General features: G+C 36.1%; 1 protein-coding gene across 2 annotated transcripts; it reads left to right on the top strand.

Annotated features, from left to right (window-relative positions):
- LOC126371900 (inositol polyphosphate 5-phosphatase K-like) lies at positions 1–27,357 on the top strand. 2 transcript variants are annotated; one of them, XM_050017320.1, is made up of 10 exons: positions 1–341; positions 1,481–1,600; positions 6,695–6,920; positions 11,067–11,242; positions 14,157–14,402; positions 15,730–15,883; positions 18,735–18,962; positions 19,616–19,759; positions 20,208–20,403; positions 20,801–27,357. In XM_050017320.1, exons 1-10 carry the CDS (start codon positions 328–330, stop codon positions 20,995–20,997), a joined length of 1,701 nt encoding a protein of 566 aa, XP_049873277.1. In that variant the 5' UTR covers positions 1–327; the 3' UTR covers positions 20,998–27,357. The 2 variants fall into 2 exon arrangements, with proteins under 2 accessions (XP_049873277.1, XP_049873279.1); XM_050017322.1 differs by lacking the exon at positions 18,735–18,962.
- The last annotated feature ends 178 nt before the right edge of the window (positions 27,358–27,535 follow it).

Below are 27,535 nucleotides of genomic sequence, written 5' to 3'. Positions count from 1 at the left end.
GACAAATGGTATTGGTTGAGAGAGGTTGTGTTGTGTTTATCTAACTAAAGCCATTTTACGAATAGTATTTATTTCAACACTATACCGTAAGCGTAAAACGTGTTCCACAAGTCTTAAACGCACTTCCTTTCTGTCTCAATTCGTCAGCGTTGTAGTTCAATCTTTGTGCGAGTTATCGCCTATTTTTAAACCTTATCAGCTTATCTATATACCTGTAAACTGTATATTGGATTAATTCTTATTATCTTCTTGAATGGTAACTCAAATGGCACTTTAAAAGTGAACCAAGTTAACTAATAGTCTAAGAATAAACAGAAATCAGGAAAAATGGATAATTTGAGGTAAGTAAATAAAGGTACTTACAGTACACCTACACTTATTTATGTTTTGTCTGACGTCAAAGTCAAGGTTTCTTTAGCTACATGAGATTGGTATCATATTAATAAAATATGCCAGTATTTTTTTCTTGTGATTTGACCTGCTAGAAGTTTAACCTTACATAATATTTAATTGGTTGGGTGTTTTTCATGTAAATGTTGAATGAGTCTCATGGTGTTCAATGGCTGTGATTAAGCTATTTTTCTGTATAGATTTATGTTATGAGGTGTCTCTTCATTGCCTTTATTGCTGAATTAAAGATGTTTATTTCAGCAATAATAAATGTCTTTAATGATGAAGCAATTTCATAATATTGGTATCAATGTATCCAACAAATTGGTACCTCTTATCAAATTGAGTCCATACCTACATTACAGCACCTATCAAAGTGTTAATTAGTGATTTATTATCCTGTTATGGTTGAAAAGATGATGTATTTAGCAACTTATATTATTACCATATAAAATGTAGGTACAATAAGGACTGAAATAACTAATTTAGTAAATGAGGTCTCAAACTTGTACAATGACCATAGAACAAACAATTCACACTTAAGGGACAATATTAATTCTGGACACTTACCTTTTCTCTTAAAAAAAAAAGGAGTGTAGATACTTACCTACTATTTCTTTTTTAAAGTACTTAAATGTTGTGGTTTTCCATTAAGGGTTTTGACTAGCTATTGAAATCTAGGTCATCAGACCTTATCTGTTTTAATTATTGATAAAAAGATGTACTGTTAATTATAGCTATTGTAGCTTTAACATCACACATTTATTTTATATATTAGCAACGTAATGTTGCTGATTCTGACAAACTTAAACTTAATTTGACAATTTTAAACCTAACTATCCTTCTATACTTACTATATGATGAGAACCGTTTTTTCAATATTATTTGCCAATGCAATAGCTAAATTCAAATTTGGAAGACTTTATTTAACAAATAAGACTTGAGGAAAGGAATAGTGTTTTTTAAACTTCTTTATCCCCTTGGGGGAAGGCAAAGGCAAAGCTGTGCAGCCATACGGGGATAGTTTAACAACTGTTCAAAATTAAGGTTGAGTGCAGTATTAGCATCAACATATATATTGTTTTTGTAGGTTTTATATGGTGACATGGAATGTGGCAACAAAATCGCCCGGTCAGGATCTGAATTCTCTGCTGGACTTCCCATCACAGTTCAACAAGAACAAACCGCTGCCAGACTTCTATGTAATTGGGTCAGTGAATTTGTTATTATTATTTTTTATAATAATAATGCAGTTTGGTGGAGGTGTCTTACGACTAGTAGCTTAGTGCCTTCCAAGACACTGAATCATCTTACTTTCGTTCATTTTTGTTCCATACTTCCTCTAGTTGAATGAGGAGGCTTATGCCCAGCACTCGGATTTATATAGAAGAGTTATTTATTCATCACAGGTAAGCCTATCTATCTATGTAGATGAGGGTTTTTCTAGCTTATGCATGCATAAGCTCATGATACAAAGTTTGAAATTTCACATAACATCATCACTAATTTAAAAGCCACGCTCTTGTCGGTGTAGCATTCTCCATGATACTTTTTAGGGGAAAATAGGGCAGTGGTTTCCTTCTTGCCTTCCGCCCCTCAGTACTCTGTCTGACGCGAGTGGGAGGCGCCCAGAGTAGACTATACAAATGATACATGATATAATATTAAGCATATTTCCTACTAGGTAGGACTAGTGTTGGGTTCTTACCCGGAAAATTCCCGCGATTTGGGAAATTTCCCAATTCTGAGGGAAAAAACCCGAAAAATTCCCATTTCAAGGGAAAATATTTTTTATCCCATATATTTGTATTAAAAGTAAGGATTTCCAACAAAGACCGTTTAAATATAATGTATGCCTACTTATGCCCAATTTATCTTCTGTCGTAGTGTCGTATGAACTCTTAAAAAACTTAAAAGAGATCATCGGATTTCCGCCCAGAAGTCAAAGTGCCGGCCAAAAAATAATTTTGCTATATTCCGTTAGATCTTATCTATATGAGCATTTATTACTATGGCACCAAAGCTGTAGGGTCAATATCTTCGGTTTTATTCGATTTTAAAAAACTGTATTTTTCATACATTTTTGGTGAAAATGTAAAGTGCCGGCCATGAAACAATATTTGTATATCCCGTTAGAACTTATCCATTTGACCATTTATTATTAGGGCACCAAACGTCTATGACCATTATTTTGACTTTTGTTGGACTTTACGTTATAGTTTCTGTGTGAAAAGTGCCGGTCAGCAAAAAACACATGTGAAAGCTATCGAGAAGATACCTGTAAACATTATTCACTATGACAAAAACGTGTATGACCATTAATTAGTTTGGCTTTTGTTGGATTTAAAAAAAACTTGATTTTTGATTCATTTTGTATAAAAATAAAATATAACAGGCGCGTTATTTAAAGGATCGTCAGAATGTTTATTACTATGGCATTAAACGACTATGACCAATATTTTGAACTTAATTCGATTTTCCAAAAATCAAAAAAAAGTTTTATCTAGTGATAATGGAACTATCTTGCTAAAGGCGTAATATGGTGGTCGTCTTTTGAAAAATAGGTTTGCGTTTGACCACTACCTTACCTGATGGTGATACACGCTTAAGAAACTACTTTTTTTAAAGAAAAGTGTATACAAGGAATAAACAGTGGGGTGATAGAGGTACCTACTATGTTATCGGCCGAGTAGCACCAGGATATTGTGATAGGCATACTTGCAAAGTACAACTACCCGACTCCTGTTTTCCCTAACAGATACTTCAGACGTCATGCCAATATACGAGTTTCGTCACTAGATGGCAAGCTTATCTTTGGAGGGTGGTAACCATTTACGGTCAAGGTGAATCAATACCATAATTCAACCTAAACTTAGGCCGTAACGTTGAGTCGAATGCAAAAACTACAGCCAACGTCATATCTAAATTCAGATAGTATTAATATAGAAGTTCACCTAACAACACACAAAACAAAAACACAAAGTATTTATCTGACTAATAACTAGCCATTGGGAAAGCTCTACTTGTTGTCATTGTTAAAATGTATAAAAAAAAGTTTTTTTAAAAAGTCCAATAAAAGCCAAAGTCGTCATTTGGTAGTATAGTAAAAATACGTCGTTCAAGTCGTTTACCAAAAGATTTGACTTATTTTGTTTCGCTGGCTGACATTTTCCCATTTGAACCAAAACGGAAAGAGAGACGAATAAAAAGTCAAGATAACGGTCAAAAATGTTTTGCGCCAGATTATTAAATGTTCTAAAGGTCCTTTGTAATCCGCCGTACCGCATTTTTTACCCAAAGCACTTTATTTTCATACAAAATAAATAAGAAACAAAATTTTTAAAATACACTAAAAGCCAAACTAATGGTCATACAAGTTTGGCGCTATAAAAAAAATGTTAACAGACATCTACTCGATACTCTCAACGTGATATTTTTGCTGGTCGGCATTTTTCATATTTAAACTAAAACGTAAATTCCAAAAATAATGTCAAAATAATGGTCATAGATGTTTGGTTTTATTAAAAAATATTGAGAAGCAACTATTAGACAGATTCGACGTATTTTTTTCGATGGCCGGCATTTTAACATATTAACCAAAACTGAAAGTCCAAATAATGGTCATAGAAGTTTGGCGCCATACTAATAAATGTTCTAACGGTCCTTTGTAATACGCCTGTACTTATACCTTTTTTTCCCAACGGACATAATAATATTATTTTTTACAAATGTATGAAAAGTCGAGATTTTTAAAATCCAATTAAAGCCAAACTAATGGTCATACACGTCTGGTGTCATAGTAAAAAATGTTCAGAACAATCTACTCGAAAGGTTTGACACATTTTTTTTCTCTGACCGGCACTATCAAATTTGGGCCGGCCAAAGTATGGAAAGCCGATGATCTCCTTTGTAATATATTTTGAATGGAATGTCCGATTTTATATAGGATGCTTTTGGCACGAGAGAATGTCATCATCGAGGAGCAACATGGTTTTGTGCAAGAAATTGGGAGGCACGAATACCTACAGATATTATTTACTTGGACTATGAAAAAGCTTTTGATCGAGTTCCTGTCACACCATTGATTGCTAAATTAGAGCCCTTTGGAATCAGAGGCAATGTCGTGAAGTGGATTGAAGACTTCCTGTCAAATCGCACATTCTCTGTGCGCATCGGAGAATCATACTCTGTTCCCAGAAAAGTCCTCAGCGGTGTGCCGCAGGGATCGGTGTTAGGACCTATTTTATTCAGTAACTACCTTACATATCTTAAACATGGTATCATGTCTGATATATCACTCTTTGCAGATGACACGAAAATAACGGGGAATCCACTTATTAGCCATAATATAATCCAAGATGATCTTGATAGAGTAATTGCTTGGACCCGAGATTGGCTAATCACATTAAACGTAGACAAATGCACTGTGTTGCATGTTGGCAGTAACCACCACACGTTGAGTTACACCACTGACTCAAAACCTCTCGAGCGTGTTAAAAAACAAAAGGACCTTGGCATAACGATAACACATAATCTAAAGTGGGACGAACACATTATTGGAATCACTAAGAAGGATAACTCCCTTTTATACATAATTAGAAAAGCTTTTTATCATATAGATACGGAATTGTTCCTTAGGCTTTACAAAACTTACTTACGTCAGACCGCTGTTAGAACATGGGTTTCAAATATGGAGACTTTACTATCGGAAGGACATTGTACTACTAGAGAGAGTCCAAAGAAGAGCAACAAAGATGGTGACAGTACTGGCTAGCCGGAGTGGACCTTAGCGGGGGCCGCAGGACTCTCACCTCTGGCTTGCCTTCATTGGCCAGCCAGAGTGGGGCGTTAGAGCTATACGCTCGCAGGGTGGAAGTGAAAGATGCATAAGTCGCGAGTTGGTAAGGCGGGTAAACCGCCTCGCAGAAAGCGGTGTACACCTCTTGACACCCTGAGATGCTCACAACCATGTTGCTGTCTTGCCGTCCAGTCGCGTCGGCTAGATAGGTGGCCCAACCAGTGAGTGACGAGTCACCGCCTGCCCAATGTATCTCTGTTATTAACATTGGTCGAGCAGGTGCAGTAGCCCCAGTATATAGGTTCACTAACCCCCAACCCAATAGCCCAGTTCCTTTTGTTCCCATAATCTGCAATAGTCCTACACGAACCAGGGATTGTCTTTGGGTGCACTCCCAAAGTGCATACAGGGATAATCGCCGGTTGGTGTCACAACACATTTTGAGTAAATTGTCTTAAGGGGCCTCTACGTGTTGGCTTCGGCCCCACGCACGCCTTCCAAAAGTCCGGGACTCCATGACAGACCCGACCAGAGACATGGAAACGACATACAAATAATAATAAGATTAAAAATAATTAAATAAAAAATATTTTCCCATGATTCGGGAATTTTTCGGGTGTTTATTTTATTTTCCCATATTTTCCCGATATTTTTTCTTTCCCACCCAATTTTTTCTTTCCCTGCCCATCACTAGGTAGGACATATGTATATGGAGAAACCCACACTGACTAGGTACACTTTTCCTACTCATAATAACCACAATTGATTGTTTGTTAAAGTAAATTGAGGTTACTAGAGTATGTTGAGGTTGTATAATATAGTCATATCACTACTATCAACTATTAATCATTTATCAAATATTTATTGTTTATGAAATCATTCTTGATACTAGCAAACCACTGACTTGGTAATAAATAGTTTGGTTGCTCACTTTTTAGTAAGCTCCATCTCAACAAAAACATTTTCATGTAAAATTATGCCAAGACGAGACTATATCACGGAGATTCACAAAAAGTTGAGATATATGACGTAGATTCTAAAATGTTAAATTGACCTTCAACAAGTTTATCTATGAAAATTGCGTTGAATAAATGAATCTGCCCTAAACCACCCCTACGTACGTTACGTTGAGCTCACGATCTGGAGGTCCCGGGTTCGAATCCCGGTGGGACAAATCAGAAACATCACTTTGTGATAGGGATCACAAAGTGATAGGGATCAGCCTGTAATGTCATTACTTTTGGACATTACAGGCTGATTGTCCAAATTCCAAACCTGATTGTCCAAAAGTAAGATGATCCGTGCTTCGGAAGGCACGTTAAGCCGTTGGTCCCGGTTACTAATTACTGATGTGAGTATTTAGTCGTTACATGAGCCATGTCAGGGGCCTTTGGCGGATCAATAATAACCCTGACACCAGGTTTGTTGAGGCTGGTAATCCACCTCACAACCCATAGGATAAGAAAAAGGTACTTTTCTCTTTACTAATAAAAACGTTTCTTCCAGACTCCAAGAGGTGAAATCCCAACCACAGAATATGCTTATGGATTCTCTGTTCACGGATCCCTGGACTTCCACCTTCAACAAGATCCTCTGTAGACAAGGGTACATCACAGCCAAGAGCATACGACTGCAAGGGATCCTACTATTGGTGTACACTCAGATGAAGCACGTTACACACCTGAGAGATATTGAGGCGCAGTATACTAAGACGGGGCTTGGAGGGATTTGGGTAAGGAGATTTATTTTTTGGACTTTTGTTTGCAGGTTTGGATATGAAAATGAAAAATACATTATATTTTCTGAGAAATACAAGAAAGCAAAAAAGGCAAAATGAGCAACGTGGTTTCGAGGTTGCACCCCATTGTGCCCGGTTGATAAGCCTATCTCCTATTGCATGGGACTTGAACGTAGCTGGCGAGGAGTTTCTACTCCTCGAACTTTGTAGTAAGAACTATACACCTTCCTTTTCGGGGATACCGGTGTGATGCTATGGCTTGTTTAAATAGGACAGTGGCGGCGGCGGATAAGTTAGGATGGCTCTTGATTAGGTCGCCTGACGATAGCAACTGAATAAACCCGCAAGGATGGACTGAAGTCAGTGGTTCCTTGTTTAATAAAATCTACGTCCAGCAGTGGACTGTTACAGGCTAATGGTGAGCCATCACTTGTTTCTATCTCAAAATAAACATCTAGTGTCCGATCGTCTTAACCGCCTGACACAGAACTTAGGGAAGACAAGATTCATACATACAGACTTACATAAACTGACGCCTGTTTCCCAACAGGGGTAAGTAGAGATTATGGAATTCCAATTGTTTCGATCCTTACATATCCTGATAGTTCGTAAGAGAAAATATCAAGAATTGGTTGTAAAGGAAAGATCATCCTTCCGGTGTGGTAATGGTGATACGCCCGAAGACCACGTCCCATCTGCATTGCGTCGAAATTTATATTTATGCGATCGATGAGGAAAACTTTAATAGCGCGTTTCAGTTCCGCTCTTTAGATATGCAATCTTCATATAGGTATACTTATACTAACTTTCATGATTGTTGCATATACATTCAGTGCGTGTTTATATTTACCTACGTCTTGAGTTTTCTTCATATATATACAGGTTGGCCCAGAAGTTCAGGATCAAAATGAAAAATTAGATAGAGGGGCTCATTAGCTACCAGAAACACCCCCATGTATGTTCAGCAATTATTTACGGTTTAGGAGATATGACCCATTTTGTACCTTTTTCTAGATTTTCTACCTTACTTCAGAAATAATCATTTTGTCGCTATCCCTTTCTTAATAATTATTTTATTTTACTTCACAACTATGCCTAAGGCTATGTACCGCTCAATCAAAGATAAATCAAAGTCAAATTAAGTATAAAAAAAAAGTTATCGGAAGTCAAAGTGAGAATTCGACCAAAATTGTTACAGTTGTTAATACTTCGCCGAAGAATAATAAACACATGAGATTGTCATGGACCCTAAAAGTATTTCTAAAAACTGCTCCATTTAATAGGCTTTTAGAAACATCCAAAAAAAGTACCCTTAATACGGGCAAAAAACTAAGTAATTAGCCCTCAAAGGTTGCAAGACAGACAGATTTGAAGGAAAATTTGACATTCTCATACAATGTAGCTGCTACTTTCTAACGTTGTTAAAGGTGCTCAAAGACACATTTTATTTTAGTATCTAATAGTATGAATCACCAACAGTGTTTGGGGATAACTTTTTCCTTGAAATCTATGTACCTTCATTAAAATACGAATACCAAAAGTGACTGCAAGTTTTGTCTTCGGATTTTTGCTATGTCTACCCTGTTAGCGATTATAAGCGTGATTTTTATTTACTTTTAATTGAAAATGTGTCTTTGAGCACCTTTAACAACATTAGAAAGAAGCAGCTACATTGTATGAGAATGTCAAATTTTCCTTCAAATCTGTCTGTCTTGCAATCTTTGAGGGCTAATTACTTAGTTTTATGCCCTTATTAAGGGTACTTTTTTTGGATGTTTCTAAAAGCCTATTAAATGGAGCAGTTTTTAGAAATACTTTCATGGTCCATGACAATCTCAATGTGTTTATTATTCTTCGGCGAAGTATTAACAACTGTAACAATTTTGGTCAAATTCTCACTTTGACTTCCGATAACTTTTTTTTATACTTGATTTGACTTTGATTTATCTTTGATTGAGCGGTACACAGCCTTAGGCATAGTTGTGAAGTAAAATAAAATAATTATTATGAAAGGGATAGCGACAAAATGATTATTTCTGAAGTAAGGTAGAAAATCTAGAAAAAGGTACAAAATGGGGCATATCTCCTAAACCGTAAATAATTGCTGAACATACATGGGGGTATTTCTGGTAGCTAATGAGCCCCTCTATCTAATTTTTCATTTTGATCCTGAACTTCTGGGCCACCCTGTATATATAGGTATATAGATTTATTCACATTTGACTGTTTCACTAGGACTTTATCTCCTAGTGGTTAGTATTCTACCTTATTATCGGAAGTATTCAGTCGTAGGTTCGTAAGTCCTATGCTATTCTGTTTTGCAGCACGGTACAGCATCGAACTAAAATGGATCGATGATATGTTTTATTTTTAGCCTGTTTGAGGGCATGGATACTATTCTTTTCGGCCTTTTATTTGAATAGGTGTTTGAGTTTTATCCTAAGCTTAGCTGCTGTATTACATGGTTGTGGGTTTAGGAATCTTAGTTAAACTAGGTCATTTGAACTATTTATGGCATTCGTATTTCGTATCATTTTACTCAATCGGCACACAACTACGGCGGAACGGCTATTCGGTTTACCTTGAAGGAAGTTTCAAATGTGTATAGGTTAGGTGTCTACTTACTGCGTATATTTGGTTGACACTTCTCTATAATTTGAGAGTGAGATACCTGTTTGAAATTCTTTAATCAAGAATCACATAAAGGGTGAATTTTTGATCACTTTTTATAATTGCATAGGTATGTGAATCTTTGACGAAAATTATTTGGTATTTTTTTGTACAGTTATAGAATAAACATTGTAAGTGGGTAGGAATTCGCCCTCTATGAAACAGAACATTTTCTATTACTTGGTACTTGGTAGCTGAAAAACTATTTACGTGATATATTTTATATTTATATATCCAGTCAAAAATTACGTAGATTAAACTATTAATCTGCGTAATTTATGTCTGACGCTGCTCTTGTTTTCCTCTCGTTATCCTTATAAATGTGCAAATGGTGGCTCGTGAGAATTTTTCTCACAATAAGTACAATTACCTACTCCGTCAAATCAAATGTCAACCTGTTTTATTGCTGAATGAAATATAATCGTACATGATAATTACGCTACAGCACGTTATAAATGCTGCATATAATTTAAATAAATTAAGGTTGAAGTAGAAGAAAAATCGTAGGCAAAGTCGTTGTTGGAATAAATTGAAAGAAGAAAATGTTGTTTTCATATATCGTTTCCTATCTATCTAGAGGACTTGGATGTTGAAAAGAGATCGATTTTTGAAGGCACCTAGAGACATCTCTTGGTCAGTTCACCGTGTATAACCCGGTAGTGACGGCCCACCGAAAATAGTTAACAAACACAACACAACATAGTGTCACGCATGTAATAAGGGCGACCCTCTTGCCATTAACCGGGCATAAATCCTGGAAAGGAAATCTCGTGTTACCAATTTTCAATGATCCAAACATAATAATAGTTAAAACTAGTGATGTGCCGTTCGTGACGTGAAACCAGAAAAATCCATCATTATCATTTCATTAGTGAAACATGCTAACCGGGTATCAGTATGGACCGCCACGGTGTTCAAATGTTATGTATTTGGAACATGACATGTCTATAGGCGGAATGGGGTGGGGGGGGGGGGGGGGGGGTGTAATGGGTGTCATGACATGATCCCCTCCTCCCCCCCGGGGCGACAGGTTGGGTTAGGTGACCACTGTAATTTTACCTAATTCTCTAAGGAGATAGGTTGTCAACTACCTACCTATTGTCCCCCCTCGCCCCTGACATAAAAGCGGGATCCGCTCCTGCATATCTATTAGTGATGTTCCGAATATTCGTATCCGTATCCGCGGATATCCGAGATAAAAGAAAAATCCGTATCCGTATCCGTTACTTTTCACGCGGATCTTTTACGGATCTTTTTCAGGTAATTAAGTAGAATTATTAAATAAAAAAACTATAAAATTGTATTCAGATTGTTTTACCATAACCAAAACAAAAGTACTACCCGCGCAATGCAAGTTAAAACGTGTCCTGCCTGACGTTGCGGCGAGCGAAGACGATCCGTACCCGCGGATATACATTTTTAATGATCCGGCACATCACTAATATCTATACCTTTGTCTGTTACCTACAGGGCAACAAGGGCGCGGTGAGCGTCCGTTTCAACATATACGGGTGTTCCGTATGCCTGGTGAACTGCCACCTGGCAGCGCACGAACACCTGCTAGCAGAGCGCATCAGCGATTACAACACTATCATCAAACAACACTTCTATCACGTCGGAGAGACCACCAACATCTTGTATCATGAGTAAGTGCATATCATCTAAAAAGGCCACATTGATGCATACATACATAAGCTCACGCCTATTTCCCACCGGGTTGAGCAGAGACTACGGAATTCCATTTGCTTCGATCCTGACACACTTCTCATCTCGTCACACTGATGCAATAGGGTATTTGACTGGGTCAAAAATAAATTATAAAATGTTAATCAAGAAATAGAAGCCAGTATAAGATGATGAAAAATCAGTCTCATTTTACTTTTCGACTTTTCTCGAATTTTATTTATAAATTAAGTAACAATGAGTACGACGTTTGACTCATTTATTGACGACGTCACAGGACAGTATTTCCATACAAACTCCAAAGAAAAATTTTGTTTTCACGTTTCGTAAAATGTGCATTTAAAAAACTTTTTTCTATTTGGTATTTGTTGACATTGCGCATTTACTTTTATATGAGCAAATGACAAATTGCAATATTGCTGTTTAGATAAATTGCTTCAACAGAATAATCAATTAATTCCAATACAGGTTAAAAATCACATTTTTTTATGTCGATTGCAACTAGTGTGACCATGGCGAGGTTTTATTAACAATAATTAATCACATTTGAATGTGATTTTTCAGAAACGCGCTTAAGTGGTTTTGACTATAAAGCCACAATTTGCAAGTCTTCTTTGAAAACCTGTTGATAAACCATTGAATAAATAAGTAAAATATATCAGAAATAAACATGGGTGGTTTTTTCTTTTTTATCGACAATAAAAAGTCATTTTCTCGATATATCGGATTTAACATCTTTAACATTATAACGGCAATAAATATTTTAAAACATATAAAGATGGGTCTGTAGAGGACTATTTAGTGTTTCTCTTTATCTTGGTGATATACTTTTTTTTGCACGCGCATTCCAAAAAATATTGTGACAGCGTGTCCCTTTTCATCGGAGACAGCATTTGGATTTACCACTCTGTCACAGAATTTGTGAAAAACAACCAAGCTACGTTAATCACTAATCGAGGAACCGATTAGTATTTCGCTAGTATTTTGAGTATGATAACTATATTTTTGGACAATGGAAAGATTAAATAAAATTCTAAAGCATATCAGAGCGAAGGACAGATCATTGTCGATAAAAAAGAAGAACGACCCATATAACATATTACCAGGAAGTAGACATTTATGAGTATAATTCTCAAAACTAGATACGTTATCATGTATCTATCTAACACCTATTGTTGGTACAAAGATACCGAAATAAATAAGTGGTCTGATAGCAAAAAGTACCAAGAATTTGAAACTATATCAATGTCTGTTCAGGTTGACGTGATAATAATCTAGGTACGTGTCATTGTGAGTGTTGTTAACATGGGTATGCTCAATCCTATGACAAGTCGCCATTGCTAGCCCTATGATAACGTAAGTGTTACCACTGTATTACAACTAAATGGGTATCTCCAACATTTCAAAGACGTAAATTTTATTATTGAAAATTAAGTGAATTACTGACTAATGTATTTAAGTAATTACTATTACTTGTCACATAAATAAAAATCATTAAAACTGTAAGTAAATCTTTTACTAAAAGTTCAAAATTTCCTTACAAAGTAAATATAAAAATATTAAATTTGCAAGAGGTAATTTATTTTTTACGAAATGGCAACGCAGGGTGGGATGACGTCAGCTGGGCTAACCTTGAAATGTTAGCTGTCACCCATGTCTTCTTATACCATGGAAATATCGATCTCCGTTTTATCTATGTAAAGTTAGTTTGAATTAGGTATTATTATTGGTTCTTATTCTAGCAGACGGCTCTAAAAGTAGTTCCGTCCTTCACTTACGTTAATGGAAGAAAGAGATAGAGGTAATTTTAGAACCACGGATTAGAATAAACATCAAAACACGAAATTACTATGCAAATTGTATGAAAAACCAACATGTGACGTGTTAGAAAAACGTGACAAAATGTCGCACTTACATTTTTCTTTATTAAAATACATAAAAATAAGTTAAATAAAAAAAAATGTTTTGTCACCTTTAAATCTGTTTTCATTTAGTAATCAGAATTTCATAATTTACGTTTGTACCTAGGAAACTACCGAATTATGGCCGAAAATTAATACTCACATTAGCTCTTGACACATATCGTCGCGACCACTACATATATGTGTTGACCAATATAAGTCTTTTGGATAGCATTTACCAGTGACATTTGAAAAGACTTGAGTTAGGTTAGGCCCGAATAACATTCTGAGTTATATAGCTTTTCTAATGTCTGATAATGAGTCTTTACAATGATTCCAATCCATTGTGCCGCTTTATAAAATACTAGAACAGACACAATGAAACTACTGGGCCCACAATACAATAAACAGCGGTCGAATACAACAATTGTTAATGACATACATAAAGGAATCACATCGTAAACAACACGATATCAAATAATTAGATGCATAGTTAACCTATTTTTCTAAAAACACAAATAGGTACTTAACATTTTGGTTCGTTTGTCCAGCAACATAATTGTGCCTACTATAGACACATATAAAGAGTTCCATCCCATGTACAGTATTCCAGTATCTTTAGGGGCTAAAAAGGACACATTGAACCAATTATATTGATCTAAAAGCATTATTGCTATTTGATATTTATTTTTTATATGCGCAAATGTCAAATAGCAATAGGGCTTTTTTAGATGAATTACGTCGGCCTTTTTACTCCTTATCATTCAAAAATCTATATCAAATATATTCTTAGAATCAATTACGATCACTTAGTTTTCTCCCATCACTTACCTAGATACTTAAAAGTATTATGTCTTAAAAGATGCAGCGCAAATCGTCTAGCGCTTCGTAACGTGTTATGCTAAGAAACGGCACAAGAAACTCTCCTCTTTAAACTTTACAACCAAAAATACATTAACCCAAATCTTCTTTCCAGCTACGTGTTCTGGATCGGCGACTTAAACTTCCGAACGGATCACCCTACGGGCAGCAGTCCGTCGTCAGAAGAGATAGTTGCACAACTACAGAAGATAGAAAAGGACAAATACACCAACCTACTGAAACACGATCAGCTGTTAGCCGTCATGGAAACTGGGGAAGCTTTCTCGGAGTTCTCCGAGCCTGATATACGATTCCCGCCGACTTATAAGTTCAATATTGGAACCGATGATTATGATGTCAAGTAAGTACGTTAAATAATTTATGTGGTGATATGGTCGTGTCTGTGAATGAGCATTGCTGTCTATTTCTGTAAGAGTCCAGTCTTCTGTGCACATTCACACTTTAAGTGGGATCAGGGGGGTTAAAATGGCCACATTTATATGCGCAATTGTCAAATTGCAATATTGCTTTCTTAGATAAAGTGCTTCGATGTGGCCATTTTAATCCCCCAGCTTTTCTAATTTGACATTATATTGAAAAAAAATCTAGATTTTCTTTTACTATTAGCTTGTTCATGCAAAGAGTCCAGTGTTGGTATATAATATGAAATGCATTATAATGTACCTTGTGTGCGCTGCAAAGCTGGGAGATTTGCTGGCCTTATTTCATGCACTGTATCACTGCGACTTACAAGATCTATAGTGATATCTTTATGCTACAGTTCACCTCTAAGCCCCACACGATAGTGTAGTATATGCTTAGGGGTGAGAAGTTTTAACGCCTTTGGAGTCATTGGGTATCCTCCAAAGATGACACAACACTTGCTCATCGGGGGCTCACGCTCCTGTAGTTTGTGGATGGGGATTTCTATGTAATGCCACTACTGTAATATTTTAAATAGACTTGATAAAAAAATTATAATACCGTCAGAGCTCTTAGTTACTGGCAAAACATAATTTGTGAAGTTTTCTCGCAAATAACACCACTAGTTTTTCCTTGACCGTCACTGAGCAGAAATAAAGTCATTGCCAGCTTCAGGGTCTTTGACCTGATGAATAGTTTTTTGTTGTACTCTTAGTTTTGTACCTGAATGAATGGAGTTTTTATACTCAAGTTGTAAAAAATAAGATGATGGTGCGTTTAAGAAGTTTTGTAGAATGTAGAGGTATTAGGGCCTCCTGGGCCCCGACCGAGATAGAGTTACCTTTTTGTTCGGATACACGGCTTATGTTAAAAAACACCAAACACGAATCCGTCAGAAATCAGAAATCATAGGTTTATAGAATCTTTATCTACTCTTATCTACCTCTCACTCACTCTCTCTCTCTCTCTCTCTCTCTCTCTCTCTCTCTCTCTCTTTCGTACTCGATCGCAATCAAAACCCCAAAAAATGAAATCTCTTATTCTTCTTCTATCGTGTGGGTTGTGAAGTGGATGACCAACCTCATCAACCCTGGTGTCAGGGTTATTAATGTTATTATTGAGCCGCCAAAGGCCCCTGACGTGACTCAAGTAACGACTACGTACTTACATCAGTAAGTAGTAACCGGGACCAACGGCTCCCGAATATCTTATTCTAATTATTGTTCATTACATCGTTATTTCATTTTTTTATTTTACATTTCCAGAAGGAAGCCGTCATGGACAGACAGGATTCTGTACAAGGTGATAGCGAATAACTACGAGAATATAACTCTACGGGCGGATCTGATATCGTACAACCACCTACCACACTACACAGTGAGTGACCACAAGCCTGTGGTCGCGCAGTATAACATCAAGGTCAGTACTTTCACTAACACACTCGTATTACACCGCTAAAACCATGGAAGTTATATCATAACTTGACAGTAGACAGTTTTGACAGAAGCGAATAAAAAACTTCGAACTGAAGGGGGTCTTAAAAAGCCACAATGTTTCAATTCATCTTCTTCTTCTTTCGTGTGGGTTGTGAGATGAATTACCAACCTCATCAACCCTGGTGTGAGGGTTATTATTGAGCCGCCAAATGGCTCTGATATGGCTCATGTAACGACTTACATCAGTAAGTAGTAACCGAGACCGGGCTTAACGTACCTTCCGAAGCACGGATCATATTACTTTTTGGACAATCAGATGATCAGCCTGTAATGTCTAACCAATCTAGAGATCACAAAGTGATTTTTGTGATATGTCCCCACTGGGATTCGAACCCGTCCCGTTCGGATCGTGAGCTCAACGCTCAACCACTGGATTACGGAGGTCGTTAGTTCATCTAAAAAAAGCAATATTGCAATTTGACATTTGCACATATAAAAGTAAGTTTGCAATGTCAACAAATGTCAAATAGCAATATTGCTTTTTAGATGAACTGATTCAATGTAGTCTTTTGAATCCCCAGGAGTTCATTCCTTTTGTAAGAGGTGTAAGTTAAGTCTCTATCACAATTTAAAACCCTTACGATTTTGATAGGTTGAAAATGATTACTATTATCGATTTTTTAAAATTTTAGCCAATCACAGGACAGGATTTAAATCTATCACGTACACCACCTAGAGCGGGAATAAAAGGGGAAAAGGAGGAAATTGCGAAAATGAGAAAGAGACACTACCAATAATCCGTCTGTATCGCATCACTATTATAAGAAATGAAAAAAGAATGTGTCTGCGCCACAAAGTTTAGGGCGATACTTCAAGGTCAAATTGTTTATTGATTTCTCTGGCAGGGTTTTCTTCGCTTTAATGATTAATGCCACACCAATTAGTGCGACGGTATTTACAGTGATATTTTCACCTAATGAAAATCTTTGTATTAAATCAGTAAATAAGGTAGTAAATTACAATACACACGAATAATTTACCTTCTTAGAATCGCCTATTTACATTTTGTAGTTTTAACACGTGTGAACATTCCAGTTATGATATTACTTCCATGGCCAACACATAGAAATACTCTGAGAGGATTGCTTTGCATGGATTTCTGTAATTTTAAACCAACATAACGTAGAATTAACTTATGTAATAATTAGATTTACGCTTGCGATTTGTTTCGCGTGGACTCTGGTTATTCCGCTAGTTCTGTCTCTGAAAATCTGGTCCATAAGTTCATTTCTGGGTGCCAATTTTCATCCAAATCGGCCCAGTGTTTTCGGCGTAAAAAGATAGAAGTTACTTAAGAGGCTTGCTTTGCATCCATTATGAAATTCAAACTAACGAAACGAAGAGCAAAATTATGCAATCATTTAATTAAATGGCTTGCAAAGCATATCGCGGTCAACGTAATATATAGTCTCAAAATAAAATCTAGATTTTGATAGATATGTCTTGGCACGGTCAGAATTTAGGTGCACGCTCGTAAATGCTTGAGTAAAGAGCCATTTTCGGAATCATTATTAACTAAAATTTTAGGCCTCGTTTTCACTTGACATCATTTGAGATGGTATTGTGAAGAATAAAGTATTAAGTAGTTTAAATATTAATAAATTATTTAATTACGCTGTTGTTCTCCTAAATACACTGATGCCATTTGAAATTGGAACTGGTTTATTTAATTTTCAAGGTTGTAGTATAGTTTTTGTTGCTATAAAAATAAACTTGCATAATACTACCTACATCATGTATGCGTATATATGCGTCGCATTTTGATTTAGATTATGTTTTGTATGGTGTATTGAATGTACATTCCTTTACTAAATATCATATAACCGTATCATACCGTAATACGTTTATTTACAATGTACAACGGCCATTCTGACCGTCAGAACAGCGGCTCACTTTATTATTATAATTTCTCCCGTTTCATGAACTTATATTGAATTTCACTTATGGTACATTCAGGTACATAGCAGATACATTCCTTTCGTATATCATATCATCCGCCATTATGACCTTTACGAATGCGTAGCTTGAAATCTGGTCTAAATTCTTACTACGAATGTAAGGTCAAGGTATATTGTCAAGGCTCACGAATTGGTGATAATTGAGTTACCGGCTTACATTACACTATTTATAAATAGTCCTTGACCGAGCCGATTTATCACGTATGAGGTAGTCATAATTTGAGCTCTTCGTTTCGCCAATTTTGACGAAACACGTCGTTAAAGTAGTACGAGCAAAGAGTTACTTGTTGTTTCACTAAATATAGTTTCAAATCGCATGGGCCAAGTCCAGTAAATATCGGCTTTATTTCTTTGGATGTAATATTATAAATATACATAAATAATCATTATGACCTATCATAGTGTAGGTATTACTTTAGTTCTAATTTTAAAGAAGTCGAAAATCGTAAATGTAAATTACGAACATCGTTCACCTGAAACGTGATAAATAAAATTAAATGAAATATTAATATAGAAATATAATATAAGCTAGTCAAAGATGAAAAAAAAAAAATCAAACTCATTTTCCGTTTGGACTTATTTAAGAATTTCCATTATGAATTACTCAACAATGAGTACAACTTTTGATTATATTTATTGGCTGACGTTACCGTTTTGTATTCTTTTACAAACTTCATATAAATGGACAGTTTCGATAAAAGTATCTCATTTGACTAGGTTGTCCCTTAGCCTATTTGTTTTTTTCACCTATATTTTTTGCCAGCGTTATTTACACATGTAGTACCTAACCATAGCACTTGCACGCTTGCATGTTAGATCCGCCACGGCTTCACCCGCTCGGTCGTGGGGGATACAGCGCGAGTGTCAAGATCATCAGCCAGAATGTTCTCGATGATGGTTCCAATGTCTGCCGACGGCACACCGATTGACGCATCATCTACGCCCGGTGACCAGTCTCTGGGGTCGGGTGCTGTTAGTATGATGAGCATGCCAATACCACAAACTGATGTAGATGGATTGGACAAGGATTTGGTTGATGGGCAGGTACTAATTTGTTTGTAACTATAATATTACGGGTTTGGTTGGTGGTGAATTTGGTTTAAAAGATTTTTGATCTTGCGTCACAAAAAGTCCTCATGCCACGCGATCGATTTTTGTGCAAAGACTTCATCGTTTCTTCCAATAGAAGCCATATATAAACAATGCCCATTAAAAAATAAAACACCTCGCAATTAAATACTATTTCGTAAGGATTCGTAAGGATAAATAATACCTAAATGTAATTTTACAGTGGGTTTTTAATTCTTAATGTTGATGTTCCAAATTCAAATTTTAAATTTATTTACATACGAGTTTTGTGTTTTGATTACGTATATATTCGCTCGACTTTGTTGCTTGCTTGCAGTAGCGTTCTTATGCGAGGTCCCTAAGCGTACACCAATAAACTAGATCTATAAGTTTGATAAAATATGTTGTTCTATTTTTGCATGGCTGCTTATAATTATGTTGAAAGCATCATGTCATAATATTCTGTTTTACTGCCTAATAATATTCAATCATCATTTAAATTCTGTTCGTATATATATTACGTCACAAACTATACCGAAAAATTATCGACATAATTTTATCATCGGGTTATTTTCCATACGTTTCTTCTTGTAACTCATCATATTAAACTAATTGATATTTTTCTACAGGCGTTCTCAAACTACACGGAGAAAACAGTAGAGTTCGCACCAATCAGTCGGATTTGGTACGTTGGCGACTCTGACTTCCGAACGCAGTGCACACTGTCTCCCGATGTCGAGGTTAACGCTAACGACTGGATTGGTATTTATGACGTGAGTGTATATTTTTCTTGTCTTTACTTATGTGGGTTGTCACATCAATGACCAGTTTCATCAGCCTTGGTTATTGAGCCGACCTATGTCCCTGACGTACTTCGTGTAACGACTACATACTTAGGTAAGTAGTAGCCGGGACTTAGCCGGGACCTACTGCTTAACGGGGCTCTCTGGATCACAGATCATTTTACTTTCGGACACTCGGGTGATCGAGCTTGGTTCTAGATTTTAGCTGACAGATGCGACAAAAGACACCGAAATGAGAAGGTTGTTTCACCATCTATGCCATCTAGCGACCTTCAACAAAAATGCCTGTCGTGCGGCCGCTACTGCCGCTCTCGCATTGGACTTTACAGCTATTTTAAGAAGACAAGAACGCTGCTTGAATGATATGCCAAAGATTTACATCAGGCCTGAGAATAACCTATTTTTTTTCTTCTCGCAGGCCAATTTCCACAGCCTAGACGACTACATAGCGTACGAGTATCTGGCCAAAGTGAGTGTCCCTCAAGCGCCCACCGCTGCGGGGCAGCCTCGCACCATCACACTGAGCTTCCCTGTCGGCAGCGGCGTGCGGACGCCGGGCTTCTACCGATTTATATACTTCAGCCAACCCAACAACGATGTTAGAAGTGTTTTGGGTAAGTAGAATGTAGATTTGCTTGCTTTACAACTTAATATAGACTGTTTATGTAAGTCGTTTCTACGGACACCGAGGTTCTACTGGTTTGTTTACTTCAACCAATATCGATGTTAAAACTGTTTTGCCTACGTCAGCCACTCTTATCGATTTATTTACCTCACTCGGCCGTATAACGATGTGTTCCATGTAGGTTGGTTTGCTTAAAACTTAACAGAGACTGTTTATGGTTGGTCAGCTTATTGGGAGAAACAGGCAAAACCGAATTCCAAATTCAAATTTTAAATTAAGGCCCGTGTTTTGTTGAACAAGATTGTTTAGATGGTTTTAATGAGTTATAATTTTCTTGTAAAATGTAGCCTATTAAGAAAGCGTTAAGATCCAAACTTCTCTCGCAGGTATATCAGAGCCGTTCGAAGTGAGCAGTAAAGAGGACAGGTTAGTAGCGATAGACCCTTGCGAGCAGGCTTCTAGCAGTACGTCTCCGGGGCGATCCAAGCCTTCCACGGCTACCACCGACATCTTCACCGACTTCACAGGACTCGACGTCGCTAAGCTGTCTCGCCACTTCTCCAACGATTTGAGCATTGACTGACTAAAGACTTACCTGCCCGGGTCACCGGCTAACGTCAGGAGAAAGGACAATCTATAGGCTTAAGTTCAGTTCAGTCACAAATCAGTGTAGTTGAAAGTGACTATTACAAATCGGTCGGTGAAAAAATGACAATATTGTAAGTGATAAGTTGATCAAGTATGGTGGCGGCCTTGTGGTGTCCTGTTAGTTGGTATAAGTCTTGTGATAATCGGTTCAAAAATAAACAAACAATGGTACTGATCTGCAGACACCAACTTAATTTTAATTTAGTTTGATTAAAACTAGTTTTATCTCTGTCTTGCACTCGTCGTTAGTGAAGGACGGTACTATTTTTAGAGCTATCAGACTAAAATAAAATTAATTTATCTGCCTGAATCGGCACTATAATTAAAGGGCATTTTGAAACTTTTAATGTAACACGACTTAGTATAAGTAATCGCTTTTATCCTTGTTGTAATGTTAATAAAGAAAAAATAGTTCCGTTCTCTAAAAACTAAAAGCATGACATTTTAAGCAGCGCCACCTTTCGGTGACAGTAAAGCATGTTACAACGATCGTAAATTCATACCCAATTGGATTTTAGACATTTGATTGCAATATTCGACGTAAACCTAATGAAATGAAATAAATAATTTGACAAAAGAGTATCTGTTGTTGCGTAGGCGCTACCTGCGATGGCTGACGGACATTATAAAGTCGTATTTTTTTTACGACTCGTCTTTGATAAAAGACGGGCATTTTGCCTCGAACACCGAACCACTATAAAAGCTTAATAGTAATTTTGCCTCAATAAATACCCGACTATAAAGAACAAGTGACGTTTACAATCTGACCGACTTATCGGTCACACGTTTATGAGTTTTTGATGATGTCTGATTCAAGTAACGGCTTGATATATAGTGTAATTTTTGGTACAATAAATTACAAGAAAATGCTATTTTATTAAATTGTTTAAATTTCGAAAAGTTCGTGTTGCATTCAAATAAAGCACAATGAAGTATAATAAGATATTCAAAACAAGAATATGTACCTTTTTTACCTACAACAAAAGTTTACATGCATCATCAATATCACGCCTATTTCCTGTTGGGGAACAAAAGTGTATATCTAGTTAATAAATTAAATAAGAGTTTAAAATACTTGCATTTCTTTGTCTAAAATCCAATTTCAATTGACACAAATATTGAGATTTCATAGTGAGATTGCTAAGATGACAATTAAAAATAAGAGTCGATGAACGTTGTAAGTTTTTTCTCATTTATGCGCGTATCTATAACATTCTTGTGGTATATTTTTTGGATAAATTCCTACTCAAATACCATTACTAATATCGAGTAGCCGTGCTGATATTTTGAGTAAATAAGTGTTAGTAGTATAGAGGTTATGGGCATGACTGTACGCAATAAATTGGTGCTTTAATCAAGAGTGCATCAAATAATGTGTATAATGTACTTACGAATGATAACGTGAAAAAAAAACATAACGCGAATAAAAAACCGAAATGTGACTTTGCTCATACCAATAGGGTCTATACAATCCAACATCTATGGTATGTATGAACGTATTTTAGAGGTCGTTTGTTACAAATTTTATGCATTTAGTTGGTAAGCGGTACACCATAGCTTGTAGACAATAACGCGGCCACGTTCAACCGAATTCCTTTACAAGTATATAGAACTGTATTGGAATTGAAATACTTAGATAAATTGTAAGTATTATCGTAGAAGCCGAGTTTCAAATTAAACTTGTATTTGTGTCATTTACTCTTGTAAGTGTTAACATTAGTGCGAAAGAGATGACAATAAATATACTCGCTCTAATTTTAAAGAGTAAGTGATATAGGTATTCGTTTCAATATTTCCTATATAACGACGTATTGTAAATGTTTTTATTGGTGATTTATATTAGTACAATTTGTAAATTTTATATCGATGTATAGTGCAATAGATGCATATACACTTCTCATCAAAAAAATCGAAACACCTTGCAAGTTTACGTTTTGTCAGGATTATCAGAAAAATGTGTACATTTAGGAATAAATGTTAAATGTCGTTTAATAGTGAGTAATATGAGCTTATCAAATCTTAATGTTAATGTTCTAAATTTAAATGAATTTTTCATAGGTTTCGTATTTTGTTAAATGAGTCATTTTTATTCCGTATGGAGTATAAAGGAAATGGATAAAACAACACACGTAAATGAAAAAAAAAGCTAAAAAACGTTTATTTAATAACTTGTATTCCCTCCCCGAGCTCTAATTACTGCTTCCATACGGTTCTTCATCGATCGGATGAGAGTCACGATCACATGCTGTGGTATATTGTCCCATTCCTCTTGGATTGCATCTTGCAGCTGGCTAAGTGTTTCTGGGGCAGGATCTCTTGCTCGAATTCGTCTCTTTAATTCATCCCACAGATGTTCAATGGGATTCATGTCCGGGCTTCTTGCTGGCCATTCCATAATAGAGATATCGACTTCGTTAAGATAATCTCGTACGACGCCCGCGGTGTGAGCCCTAGCATTGTCGTGCATGAATATGAAGCCGTTGCCAATAAAATGTGCATAGGGCATCACATGAGGCTCGAGACACTCTTCGACGTACCGATGACAGTTTAGTGCAGGCAGACGTGGCCCAGACACGAAAGCAAGCTCTGTCTTACCGTCGGCGCTGATTCCTCCCCAAACCGTCCACGAACCGCCACCATAGCTGACCTTTTCTTCAATGCAGCATTGTGCATAGCGTTCTCCGTCTCTTCTGTAGACCTTGTTCCTTCCGTCGTTACCATACAGCATAATTTTACACTCATCAGAAAAGAGAACTTTGCTCCACTGTAGGTATGACCAATTTAGGTGCTCACGTGCAAAGTTAAGGCGCGCTCTTCGATGGTCTGCAGTTAATTTCGGCCCATTTGCTGGCTTATGCGGTACCAGTTCACGATCCTTCAACCTTCTTCTAATTGTAGAGTCACTTACAGCCACCCTTCGTACAACACGAAGCCGCTGCTGCAGTTGAAAAGCGTTAAGGCGTCGATTTCTTAAAGAAGTTGTTACAATAAATCGATCATCTCGCTCAGAAGTGACCCGATTCCTGCCAGATCCTGAACGGCGCGTGAACAAACCAGTCTCCCGATAACGTTTATAGACTCTATGAACAGATGACAGGCTTAGATGCAGTCTTGCAGCCACAACACGCTGACTAAGGCCAGAATCCAGCAATGCCACAACTTGGGCGGCTTCTGTGGGCGAAGTATCCATACGTTTTAGAAAAAAAACCTTTTTTCAGACGTCCCAAAGTCACAGTATTGAAATAAAAAACAAAAAGTTTAAGGATAGGCGCCAATTTTTAGTTTTTAAACGCTAAATGTACTCCAACCCTAAACACACATTTGTCTTAAAACAGTGATTCATTTCGTTTATAAGATAAACAAATGAAATTCTAATTTTGAATTTAGAATTTTCGCTTATTACTGTAATGGCCAAACTGCCAGCTATACATTTATGTATTTTTTTTCATCGTATGAATTCTTTTTTGTGTTAAATTCGGACAGAAACAATGAAAACGGAAGTGTTTCGATTTTTTTGATGAGAAGTGTATATTAAATGTGTATTATATAATAGAATTGCATAATAATAAAATGTAGCTATACTATAAGAATATTCAACACAACAATAATATTACATTCAGTAGAATTTTGAAAAGTTGCAAATATGTTGAGGGCTAGGTCGGCGAAGCGCGGGTATTTAGTTCGTCCTGCGATAAAATCAGAAGAAAAAGGCGAATCAGAATCATTCTGATTCTGATCAGAATCATTCTGATTCTACGATAGATGGACCTCTGGTTAGCCCAATTGGGAATATAGTCGTGTGCTTATGATGACGATGAGGTACTTATCTAGAGACGAGAGAAGCAGTATTATTTTCGCCTACAAATAAATAAATAATACTTTGACTTTTTAATTAAACATTTAATTTACATTTTTACACTTTATTTCATACTTAGCACAGAATAAGTTAAGCCGTTGGTCCCGGTTACTACTTACTGATGTAAGTAAGTAGTCGTGACATGAGCCATGTCAGGGGCCTTTGGCGGCTCAATAGTAACCCTGACACCAGAGTTGATGAGGTTGGTACTTCACCTCACAACCCACACAATAGAAGAAGAAGACAGAATATGGACCCTAATGTTTTATTCCCATCTGTTATGTGATGGATTGCAACTTCTAAGAATTCTATTAATAAAAAAAATGCTTGAAATATTGAAAATGGTTATTTATAGTTTAAATATGTAATCATTTATATTTGGGACGTTGGTATTAATATAATTACATCGTGACAATTTGTTTAATGGTGATAGATTTAGTTACTTACAACTACGTATTACAAACGGTAAAAAATAATGCTTGGCATTTATTATTAATATGCATTGGTTGTTAATGTAAAATTAGTTTTATTGACCAATTCCATTTGTTTGCGCCGTTAGTGAAATTAAGGAATTTGAATTATGCTCTGAACAATGTAAGTTTGCCATTGCTGTTTAAGTCTTATTTGTTATCGAAAGAAAATTTTAAATGCATAAAAGTTATCTATACACAAACCAGAAGATCTTTAGTAAAATGTTGCGTAATTTTAAAACTCAAAAGACAGAAATAATTGGCAAAATTTTAATAGAATGCAGAACATTACGTTTGAAAGTTGAAATATTGTTTGTGCAGCGTAAACATGATAAGTAAAAAACGGACTTTGCATATGTAAAGTCCAGCTGGACACGAATATATGGGGCTTAATCCTTAGTTTTTACGAACGGCTTACAGTGCAATTGTTGTATTTAAAATATACGCCATACAAAAGTTACCAGGCTGTAGCTTGTTTATAAATGCACTTAGTGAAATATAGTTCCTTTTTAGGTATTAAATTAGTGTCGCGATGAGAAAAAAATATGCATATCGTACCTATTAAAAAGTAACTCGTTGCCTTATAGAGAAAATCTAGTAAGCGCTTTTTTGAAAAATTACTTAGGTTTGCTTTTATTCAACAAATTCTCGATTTCATTCTGGGTGAATGAATATAAAGACTACTTACTTTTTGCGTGGACTGAAACTAACGTATCTGTATATTGTGAGTTTTACAAAAATCACACGCGAATGTGATTTTTCAAAAAGTCGCTTGCGAGATGTTCATTGTAAGACGTCGAAATATGAACTTTAGGTTCCGAGATTTTGTAACGAATTTGTAAAAACTTACGTATATAAATAATGAGACACGTAAAATTTTAGACACTGTTGAAATTCTTAAAATTATTTATTATTGATACAACTCGGGTCCTGGTATGGATTAATTTACGGGTTTTGGCCTAAAGAACTTTCTTGTTATAAAAAACATTAGCAAATTCTTTAAGCGTATTGGTCACAAGCTTAGATTATAAAGTGGTATAAATTAGATGTAGTAGGTAAATATAAACGCTATTCGCAAAGGTTTGTAGCTCAGTTCGTAATGACAATAATTTTAGCTAGATTTGTGTGGTGAATTTTATTACTTAGCAACGCAACCGAATGGGAAAGTCGGGGTTTGTTTCTACAGTTCAATTGATATAAGTACTACCTACCGTGTAAAAACAACTATTATGTAAAAGTTTTGATTGGTCGTATTCAACTCGCTAGTTTTCTTTTATATTTGTTCCAAAAGTATATTATGGAATTAAATATTATTTACAAATATTTTTTTTATATTTCCAATATATTTCCAATATTAAAAAATACGATGTTTCTAAAACGAATATAATCAAAGGTTCCGAGTAGAATAATCTAGTTGTTGTATTTTGTTTGTGTAGATATGGTGCTAATTCCTGCAAAAAACCATCCAATTTTATTTTAAGTTATACCTGTCATTTTCTTATCCGCCGAAAATGAAAGGGACAAGTAATCGATAGGCATAAAATTTATGGAACACACGTCAATTTTAGGCAGAAATCTAAAACAACCCTTTAAAAAAATTCCATTGGTCAATAACCCGACAGGATTAAGTTGACATCAAGCGGGTTTCATATTAGCGAGATGCCTATTTTATTCGCCCGGGTTATTAATTCATTTAAAAAAAATATAGTTGTCAACCATCCGTCCCTTTCCTTTTCGGCGGATAAGAAAAGGACTGGTATAACTTGTAATAAAATTAGAGGTGTCTGCAGGAATCGGGGTCAGTGGTGCCTATTCAGGCGGACACAAACTTAACCTTATTTTAGTTTGACAGGTCTTAAATTAGTGCCGTAAGAAAGAGATTCAGCTTGTTTTAGTCCTGTCAAATTAAGTTGCTGCTTGCCTGAATCGACACCATTGAGTGGTGTACTACATCACTAATCTAATCTAATCTAGCCTACAAGATCCCACTGCTGGGCAAAGGCCTCCCCTTCCTCTTTCCATTTTTCGCGGTCCTGTGCGTATTCCGGCCAGTCCCTACATCACAATCAAGATTTTTACGAATTGAGCAACATTTAACATAATGTTATTTAAACTTATTTCAAACATAATAGGTACTTTGTTTATAA

The sequence above is a fragment of the Pectinophora gossypiella genome, chromosome 13, assembly GCF_024362695.1.
Source record: "Pectinophora gossypiella chromosome 13, ilPecGoss1.1, whole genome shotgun sequence".
Taxonomy (NCBI): Eukaryota; Metazoa; Arthropoda; class Insecta; order Lepidoptera; family Gelechiidae; genus Pectinophora; species Pectinophora gossypiella.
This window is presented reverse-complemented; position numbering and strand designations above follow the sequence as displayed.

What these genes read in the sequence shown, in the direction of transcription:
- LOC126371900 (XM_050017320.1), top strand. An exon ending in ACTGGATTGGTATTTATGAC is followed by an intron (nt 19,760 to 20,207) that starts GTGAGTGTATAT and finishes TTCTTCTCGCAG; the next exon opens with GCCAATTTCCACAGCCTAGA. An exon ending in CGATGTTAGAAGTGTTTTGG is followed by an intron (nt 20,404 to 20,800) that starts GTAAGTAGAATG and finishes CTTCTCTCGCAG; the next exon opens with GTATATCAGAGCCGTTCGAA.